Below are 9,935 nucleotides of genomic sequence, written 5' to 3'. Positions count from 1 at the left end.
AATATGTTAAATTTAAACTTTTTCCATTCCTTGTTTTTTTAGTTGCAATGTGGGCATGAGCTACAGGTAAATTAGCTAACTTAAAGTTAGCTTTAGCAAACATTAGCTCTCACAACACGAATTTTAACTTCATAATTTTAAGGGGTTTTGCTTAAAACTCTAGCAACCGCACTTTCGTCATGTAGTAGGTAGCAAGGTTTTGGGTGTTGTGTTACGAAGACTGAAACAATTTGACCAAAGTAATAATAGCGTATCTGTCGGAGAGGTTAGCTTTGAATACAGTATAGTGTGGAGCTGGTGTATCGTCCCTTCGATAGCTCAGTTGGTAGAGCGGAGGACTGTAGTGGCTGTGCAGCTGAAATCCTTAGGTCGCTGGTTCGAATCCGGCTCGAAGGAGACTCCTTTTTCTTTTTCTTTTTTTTCCTTCCTTGGGTCAGTGTCGAATATGCGGATGGTGATCCCTCTTGGGAGCAGCCGAAAGATAACGGCAACATTGACCCATACAGTCTGCATGGCTAACTGTGTCTTATTGTTTGTAATAAAAGAACATGGAATTTTTTTAATTTCACTAAAAAGTAGTTTCCACCACTATAACGTTTGTAAATTCTGCCTCCAAATACCTACAACCCTACACAGGATTATTGTTTTGTATTGATTGGGATTGGTTGTATTGATTTGAAACATGTGCAGGCTTGGTGTACTATTTTTTAGAACATTTAGACGTACATGTACAGTGCTTTACAGCGTTTTAGGCACTAAAGGTAATGTGAGGATGCTTTCAAAAATAATGCCATTAATAGTTTTTTATTTATCTGCGCACAAGTGCAGTAAACAGACAAAAACCTAAATTAAATCTATACTGTGACCACCCTTTGCCAATCTAAACATCTAATGTGCCTAAAACGTCTGCACAGTAGGCTATGTATACACTTGGGCTAATAAATGTTTGCTAATAAACATTTCTAGCATGGACCTAAGCTGTAGGAAGTGAAGCTAACTTAGATTCTTGCCCTGGTGTAACCTCTATCAGACTCCTCTGTTTAATCAGGAGTGACTGTCTTTAAGCCTATGTTTATGGCTGTGGTGGAATCACATTATTTCCCATTCATTCAATGATAAGCGTTTGTAAAGTCCACAAGTCACTGCAGAAAACTAAATTTAGCAGTTGAGGTTATGTTTGTATAAGGTTGAGATTGCAACAATACAATTTAACTTGTCCCACCAAATTCAGTCAGGCTAAAGCACAAGTCTTTATTGTAACGTTGTACTGTATCTGTGTACAACAGACTTCTGCCCCCTGTGCTATTATCTGTCACGAGTTGTTTGTGTAACCTTTGAATTTGTTGACCAAAGCTGCCCTTACAGGTCTGTGACTTACCACTTCAGGATTTTCCCCTCTGCACCTCAAGATGGCAGAGTGGCTTCTCAGCCCAGACAGGTAAGTGCTTTTTAACTGGACTGGAAAACTTCTGACAAACTTACTTCCCCTAAGGTTTAACACACAGGGAGACATTTCTGAGTGCGCATGTATTTTAGATTTAGACACAGATAATTATTTATATTTCATTAATTCATGGATGTATATTTTACTTTATCACTAATAATTACAGATAATTACTGAAACTATCAGTCAATTCACTGATTTACAAAAAAAAAGATTTTTGATAGATGTTTGATCTTAATAGTAATTTATGTAATTTAAAATGCCAGCATTGTTCCCGGCTCCCAAAAGGGAAGATTTAAACCTTCTTTGTGTCATAGAAAATCGTAAACCCAATATCTTTGGGTTTTAGACTGTTAGTTGGATAAAGCAAGGAATCTGAACGTCACCTACACCTCTGGTAACTTATAATTCACTTTCTGGTTAGCGGTTAGTCTTGAAGTTCTTCAGTACAACTTTGAAGTATTTGTAGTTGACTTGAGTGTGTCCTTTTTTATGCTCCATTTCATTTCTCAGAGAAACATTGTCCTCTTTACCCAACTGCATTTATTTTACAGCTGTAATTACTAGGTACTTTTCAGGTTAACATTTTACAAAACATATCAGCTTTTCAAAAACAATTCTGTTAAAAAAAAAGTGCATTTTACACTAAAATAAGTAAATTTATCCAATGTTTCAGTAAAACAGCAAAGAAAGAAAGAAAAGTTGAATCATAAATCAGGTTTTCCCTCTTTCCTCTCCCACTAATCAGCTCATGACCTCTCAGGTTTATCTTGTGACCCTTCAGAGGGGTCCATCCCCTATTGTAGGTTGGGAAACACTGGAATAAACTTAAGTGTACCTCAAGTAAGAAGATAAAACTAAGAAAAGGATCTGAGTACTTTGCCACTGTGCATCATTAGGTAAATTAACTTCTATCAACTACAAACGTATCCAAGTGAGCAGAGGCAGGACTCACATACTCAGACAAATAATTAAAGAATGCAGCTGTTAAAAATTTTATTGTTGTCTAAGTTTGAAATGTAGAGATGAGAGAGATGTAAAATTTCATATAATTACACCAGAACAACAACATAAATGTAATTGTAGTAATGTTCATGCTACATCATTAATTTCATATGAAAATGGTGCAGTGGCTGAGGTAGTCATGTGGCAATAACAACTAAATTAGACATTTTAAAGGGACAACAAACATTTAGATAAATACAACTCTAATGCACAGTGATGTGGGGCAGTGTATGTGCAAGTTCAACACTCAATAATTACTAAAGAAATATACACTCCCTGGCCACTTTATTAGGTACACCTATACAATCTAATGCAATTCAGTACAACAGCTCTGCCACATATTTGACCTTTACAAAACTTATGATGTTATATTTATATAAAGTTTATATATAGTTTCAGAGAAGTCTTAATTCCATAAGTCTATTAGAGGTCGTGGTTAGCGGTGGTGTTGTAATGGACTACATTATATTAAAATATGTTTCTATTATTCCCATATGTTTGTCAAAACTGAACATTATTATCTTCATAAAGGAAAAATGTATTGCTGGGCTGCTGTATGGGATTGCATTAGATTTTATGTAAGTCACATATAAAATGGCCACTGAGTTTGCATGTGTGTAGATATAATACGCCCATTTCTTAAATTATCAACATATCAAGGATCAAAAATTTTAATGTCAGAAATCAAAGTATGAACTTAGTCAACAACATTGCATCTTAAAATCAATGTCCAATCAAAGATTTTGTTTGGTTTTCATTCAAATTCACAAAAGCCTCAAATACTTTTAGTTGTTGCAAAAGAAAAAAAACAAACATTTTTTGAACATGCATTCACTCATGACGGACACGTTTCCTCGGCGATGCTGGAGGCTCCAGGGAGAAGGCAGTAGGAGAGACGGGGCGGGACTCTGGGATGTACTCTGTCTGATACTTGTCAATGTAAGGTTTGGCCACATTCCACACCTGAGTTGAAAATATAAACATGCAATTAAAAAAAAAAATCCATCCCTGTGGAGCTTACATGTTCACAGACGGTGAACACATTTTATAGTCACTCCTCAAGAGTCGGCACTTGCCTTCTGGTCAAGTAGGAGACGGTGAATAGCTTCGATGTCTGGAGACATGAATCTGTCTTTAATCCAGGGTCTTTTAATGACAGAGGAGAAGGAGAGAGTCAGAAGTGGAACAGTGGATAAATATTAACTATCCTGTTCATCATTTCACTGGACTGAGAGACGTGTACCTTGGCCACATCTGTTTGACTTACTTGACCACACTGCGCACAAGTTCATAGACCTTCTCCAGTGGAGTGGTGGTACGAAGAGGGCGGAGGAACTCGATACCCTGACAGGCAGCCAGCAGCTCTATAGCAAGAACTAATCACAGAAAACATCACTTAGATTTAGCAAAATGTTTATTATTGGTAACGAAATGCTAACCAATAGGATACCATGTTTCTAATTTGTTATTTATTAAATCCAGTTTTAAGTTGTAATTATTTAAGCCACAAAATTAAAGTGTTACACAACTTTTGATGTCACTGCTCTTGGCATGTTACATGACAATCCTGTGTTTGCGTTACGGCCACAGTGCTGCTGGACACAGTGAAATGGATTACACAATGTGTGGGACCGGATGAAATACATGACATCATATGATAATAGAAATATTAAAGGACAATTGTCATACAGCCCTCTGTAAGTTTTCTTTTTCAGTCTGTTCCAACATACAACAACTATTGTATCTTATTCTTTCTTTTCTTGTGAATAATAGAAAAGAAATTTGGTCACAGAGGCACTGATGTAGTTATGTATTTTTTAACCTCTAGTTTTATGTTTAACCACTATATCCACTCAATGTGCTTTGATTTTAGACCATGCAAATGTTTGCTGATGCTGCTCTATCCGCAGTGTACACTGGCATGGTTTTCAACAACGTTACCTTTGCACTTTTCTGTTACAGAATCACCAGGAACCGTCCAGTAAATCTCTTTGAACCAGAGGCAGCTGCTGATTTAAAGGCTCACATGACACTGCAGGGTTTGTTGTTAATTTATGTACAGTGACTCATCTGTGTAGCAGCTCATGTATTTGTGACTTATCACTTTGAAGTCATATTTCATTTGTTAAGTCATTTTATTGACTGTTTATTGGTAAAATATTTCCCCGGAGGCCGACAGTCCCTACATTAGAAAACCATGCAATAGTTGATTAAATTGGAGTTTGTAAATGTAATAAATGAATCAATGTGGAAATGTTTTGACGCTCACATTTGTGCCTCAATATGAAACAGAAGTGCTCTAATCGGAGCTGTCTTATTATTAGTAGTAATTTACTTATAATGGTAAGAAAGAAGCTAACCTTGCTCCACATGCTCTATGACCCTCAGGGCCTTCCTGGCAGCCCAGCCTCCCATAGACACATGGTCCTCTGTGGCAGCACTAGTAGACAAGGAGTCCACAGAGGATGGATGACACAGAACTTTGTTTTCTGAAACTAGACACAGAATTAAAAAAGGACATTAGAGTTAAGGTTCATACTAAATCATTCAGCAAAAAGGGACATAAATACGGATAAATGATAAAATGCTGTTCAACTTAAAAACACTGAACATCTTTTTGTACAAAATATTCTACCTGAAATTCATATTCAGTATTAAAACCTAGTCTACCAACAAAGAAATCTATTTTATTATGCACTTTACTTATGCTCATGCTATTTTGTTTAATGTTTTTGCACACCGACCCAAGGCAGCTGCGGTACAGTGGGCAATCATGAACCCTGAGTTGAGTCCTCCCTCATTGACGAGGAAGGCAGGCAGCTCACTCAGCGAGGGGTTACACAACCTCTCGATCCTCCTCTCACTGATAGACGCCAGCTCATGGACTGCAATGGCTAAAAAGTCCAGAGCCTAAGAGAGGAAAGAGCGGTGAAAGAGAGGAGAACAAAATCTACAACAATGACCAAAACCTTGTTTGGTGAGTCACGAACCTTAGCTGGATATTCTCCGTGGAAATTCCCACCTGAAATGGTCTCACCTCTTTCCGCAAACACCATCTTGTACAGCTGTTAAGAAAAATAGATCGCAAACTGATTTCCAATAAAAATCCAACGTACAATTTGTGGCAGAACCTGGAATTTGAGGTTGAACCAATTAACAGTTTAAAGTGCAGAGACAAAAGTGGCACATTGAGATTCACGTAAGAGACTTTGCCTCCAGCTTGCAAGTCAGGGAAGGATACAGGGTTGTCAGTGGCACTGTTGATTTCCGTATTGATGATGTTCTGGACAAATTTTATTGTGTCATTGGTGACTCCGTGAACCTGTGCAGAGGAAGAGAAGGTTATGCTCAAAATCTGAATACTCTGCTTCAGGACTGCATCCCTCATATGGGATCTACCACATGAGTTTTTCCTTCTCCTAACTGAGAGTCGGAGGATAGAGGGTGTACAGAGTGTAAAGCCCTCTGGGCCAAGCTTGTGATTTTGGGATATATAAATAAACTTTACTTGAGGTTACCTGAGGACAGCATCGCATGGTGTAGGCATCCTGGACTCTGTCACAGAAACGGTGGCTTTCTGGAAAAACGCACCAACGCCAGATGACACACATTAAGTGCTGCATGTTTAAGGATGCAATGCAGGCACAGTGTTGCCAAAAGCTATATTTGATTAAATCCTGTGGGGAAATACACCCTCTGCATTTGACCCATCCTAGCTATTTATGGTACATTTTATGGTATGTGGTACAGTGGAGGGCCAAAGCGGAGTGTTCCCGCCTTGATCACGAGCAGTGGTAAAAAATATTTCTTATAGAAACCCTGACAAACAGAGAGACAACATTCAGCTGCCACACAGTGTGTCCAGTGTGAGCCTTAGCCCAGATATTATGTGTGTAATGATTACTTTGCGTAACTATTTTATCATGTTCTGTTGCTCGTCTGCTTTAGAATCCGGGTCTGTCCTCTGACCTGCAATCTGGGATGGATGGTGATCGGAGTCCAGCAGTGAGCGGAAGCGTTGGGCCACCTCTATCTGTCCTGGGTGGGGCCGCAGAATATGGATGTCTGTATGGGAGGAGACCAGAAAATAAGAAAGGATGGACAAGATGCAGGATCTTGAAACTGGAGGTAAATACTTTCATCTACTTTTGTGACTTTGTTCACCACCACTGATGCTGCTCACCACTGTCAAAAGCCTTGGTGGTTCCCTTTAGCACCTCCAGAGTGAGAGCAGCGATGATGTCTGCCTGCTGGGCGATCGACTGGGCTCGCTCCACAGCCTCCGCCCCCAGAGAGGTGATCATCTGGGTCCCGTTGATCAGAGCAAGGCCCTGTGAAGGACAATAAGATGTTTTCTCAACTTAAAGAAACCACTACTTCTTCTAAATTCCGTACGTGAGAAAACACAATGCATTCCCAGTGAACCCTGGGCTGATATCTTTAATACGGGCAAATCAAATAAGAGAGCGCGTGGTTGGATTTAAACATAACCTCTTTAGGCTTTAGTGATATTGGCTTCAGTCCATGGGCCTCCAGGACCTGACCAGAGATGAAAGGAGAAAAAAACATGTAAAAGGTCAAGGGACATCAAAAAGCAAACATGCTTTCCTATTGGATCATGCAACCTTTCACTTTCACAAGTAAAAGGCACATTTCCTGCAGCATGAAGCAAGTTATTGTTTTACAACCACGAAAAAAGTCATTCTGATCTTACATATTTGGCATCTGCCCAGCCGCTCTTAGGAGACCACATTTTACCCTCTCCCATCAGCCCTAGGGCCAGGTGAGAGAGGGGTGCCAGGTCTCCACTAGCACCCACTGTTCCCTTCTCTGGGACGAAGGAGAGGCAGGAAGCTGTAGGGGCAAAGTAAGATTCATATGACAGTTCCCAATTATCAGTTATCTCAGTCAACGGAAACTGATAGCTCAGGTCAGCTAAGGTTAAGTGAGGTTGCCGGGTGCAGTTGAAGCTTACCGTTGAAGGCCTGAATCATGGCATGAAGGGTTTCCAGAGAAATCCCACTGTGCCCTTTGGCCAGAACATTGATCCTCAGAGCGAGCAGCATGCGGGTCCTCTCTGGGCTTAATGGGTTCCCCACACCTGCACACCACAGCATATCATTGATGATGCTGACATAAATACAGAAGTACCTAAAACACCTTGTCAGGAGCACTGGATATCTGGAAATCTTCAACTCGAAACAAGAAAGTAAAGTGAGCTTTATGGAGACTTTTATTACCTGCTGAGTGTGACCGCACCAAGTTCTCCTGCAGCTCCCTGTAGGAAAAAAAGGGCATGGTCATGAATCACCACATAAGAAAGGGCTCATTCTTCAACAGTCGAAGGAGGAAATATATAATAAATTATTGTCCTTACTTGAGCTTGCTGACAGGAATGACAGTTCGGGCAAATTTGCCAAAACCTGTTGTGATTCCATAGACAACTGGTGGCACAGAGAAGTGAAAACATAGAATCATTTATTTCTGGAGACTGTAGTTTTGCAGCAGCTGGTTAATATTCAGATCGATGCATTTAATGTCTTTGCAGACGGACATTTATTCTTAAATTTATCTTAACCTTTGTTTTCTTTGACAATGGTGTCCAAAAGGTCTCTGGATTGCACAACTTTTTTTTCTGCCTCCGGAGTCAGCTGAAAATGTCGGTAAAGGAAATGATTACACTAAGTCAAAGATTACCACAGACAAGAAATGACAACAAATACAATTTGTTGATTATTACCTTTATCTTGTAGAGTCCTCTGCCTAGGTTGACCAAATCTGTTGATGTCAGGCTGCTGCCATCCAAGGAAAGATACTGTACAGGGAGATGTGTGTTAGATAGAAGTGGAAATATATCACGTGTTTTCAACTTTTGCAGAAATGGGTAAAGTGAAAGCTTACTTCTCCAGGTTCTTTGTATGCTGCTGTTCTTTTTCACATTTTTTAATTAAGGATAACATTCAGCAAAATACAGTGTTAACCCTATACCGAAAATAAGACATTATTTTATTACAGAAATAATAAAGCCCAGTGTTACATCATTAAATATATGGCAAAGATTTATTTTATTCTTCCAAAAGTCATTGATACCCACAGCCGAAAACAATGTAATGGTATGAACAATGAAAACTCTATCTAGTACCATGAGTACTTACTACCCACTGCAGTACCCAGATACCCACTATGGCATAAGTACACAGGTTTGAGGATACAGATGAGAAACTCCAGGCTCACACGGGATGAAGTCAGGAGACATGGTATCTCCTTCAATAGCTGGAAGTACAAGATAACAATACAAATTGCATTTTCTCTCATTGGTTGATACTGTAATTACATTTAACGTTTAGTCATTACGTGACTGACTATGCGCAATTACGCACAAATTACGCACAGCTAGAGGTAAAAGATCTCCAGTGTCCCCAAGTGTAATGCAAACACTTCTTATATTTTTTCATGCACACGGTCATTACCGATCTCGACAAAGTCATTGTCCTCCAGCACATCCTCGATGGTGTCATCCGCGTCCAACAAACCCAAACCCTGGCACCTGCGCACAACGAAGCGCGTGTCCTTCACCGCTGTGATGCCGCCGTTGTCTGGTTTGTTCTTGATGTAACGTTTTAGCGCCTCTTGTCCGAGCCACCTGATGGGGTTGGTGGTATCCCGGCATGGCACTGCCAGCCACTCATCTCGGATGTGGACAGTAAAACGAGGCATTGCGCTTTAGCGGGACTCTACTTGCAGTGAGCGCTGCTCATCGCTGTGCAAAGTACCACCCTGAGCTTCAGCAAGTTTCGCCACCAATCAGACGCACCGCTGGCGAGTCCCGCCTCGCCGGTGTCACACCTCTCGGGACCACTGACCTCCTCAGGTCAGTACACAGATGTTTGGACATATTGTAAACGTGATGAGTGAAGTTTGTTTGGAGATATTTTTTGTATTGTTTTCAAAGAAACATGTAACATGCAAACCAATTATTGTTGCACTACCAACAACAAATCAAGTATCTGTTGTAGTTGCTTGTTGAATTTAATTCTCAAAAGGACTTGAAACACATTCCACAAATTACACTGGAATCCTATTACTAGTGATGCCTTTACTTTCTATCAGACATTTTGAGTGAATGTAAATGTCATACAGGGTGGACACAATATTATGAACATTTTGAACTCAATTTGTTGGTTCAACATAATGTCAGGTGGTAGAGGTGCAACAAATTAATATTTTGATGTGATTACATCAGATTTATTTGTGTTCATCACCAAAATCTCACATTCTACTCACCGTCTGATTTAATTTCAGCGGATATTAATAAATGCAATTATTAAAAAAAAAAAAAAGCTCAGTGTGTCTACATTTCTACTATCTACTATTTTCAAACTTTCGTCAGGGATGCAGTTTATCTCTCTCCCCATTTTACTCTGTAGGAAGGACCAAACAGAAATGTTATAAATTGTCAGAAGGCCTTTTCAGTGTCTTTTTGTAT

The 9,935-nt window shown here is 39.7% G+C and overlaps 1 protein-coding gene and 1 non-coding gene across 2 annotated transcripts; one reads left to right on the top strand and one right to left on the bottom strand.

Annotated features, from left to right (window-relative positions):
* Positions 1 to 307: 307 nt before the first annotated feature.
* On the top strand, positions 308 to 396 carry trnay-gua (transfer RNA tyrosine (anticodon GUA)). The gene is given in 2 exon segments: positions 308 to 344; positions 361 to 396. It is a non-coding gene; the product is annotated as a tRNA-Tyr (tRNA).
* Positions 397 to 2,415: 2,019 nt separating this feature from the next.
* hal (histidine ammonia-lyase) lies at positions 2,416 to 9,318 on the bottom strand. The gene is made up of 20 exons (XM_056386307.1): positions 8,920 to 9,318; positions 8,662 to 8,722; positions 8,351 to 8,378; positions 8,190 to 8,264; positions 8,028 to 8,100; positions 7,827 to 7,893; positions 7,690 to 7,727; positions 7,425 to 7,550; positions 7,164 to 7,303; positions 6,941 to 6,988; positions 6,633 to 6,780; positions 6,419 to 6,514; positions 5,968 to 6,026; positions 5,691 to 5,771; positions 5,440 to 5,505; positions 5,194 to 5,359; positions 4,810 to 4,944; positions 3,717 to 3,825; positions 3,526 to 3,595; positions 2,416 to 3,412 (listed from the first exon to the last, which is right to left on the bottom strand). Exons 1-20 carry the CDS (start codon positions 9,164 to 9,166, stop codon positions 3,281 to 3,283), a joined length of 1,965 nt encoding a protein of 654 aa, XP_056242282.1. The 5' UTR covers positions 9,167 to 9,318; the 3' UTR covers positions 2,416 to 3,280.
* Positions 9,319 to 9,935: the final 617 nt, after the last annotated feature.

The sequence above is a fragment of the Seriola aureovittata genome, chromosome 10 (genome assembly GCF_021018895.1).
Source record: "Seriola aureovittata isolate HTS-2021-v1 ecotype China chromosome 10, ASM2101889v1, whole genome shotgun sequence".
Taxonomy (NCBI): Eukaryota; Metazoa; Chordata; class Actinopteri; order Carangiformes; family Carangidae; genus Seriola; species Seriola aureovittata.
This window is presented reverse-complemented; position numbering and strand designations above follow the sequence as displayed.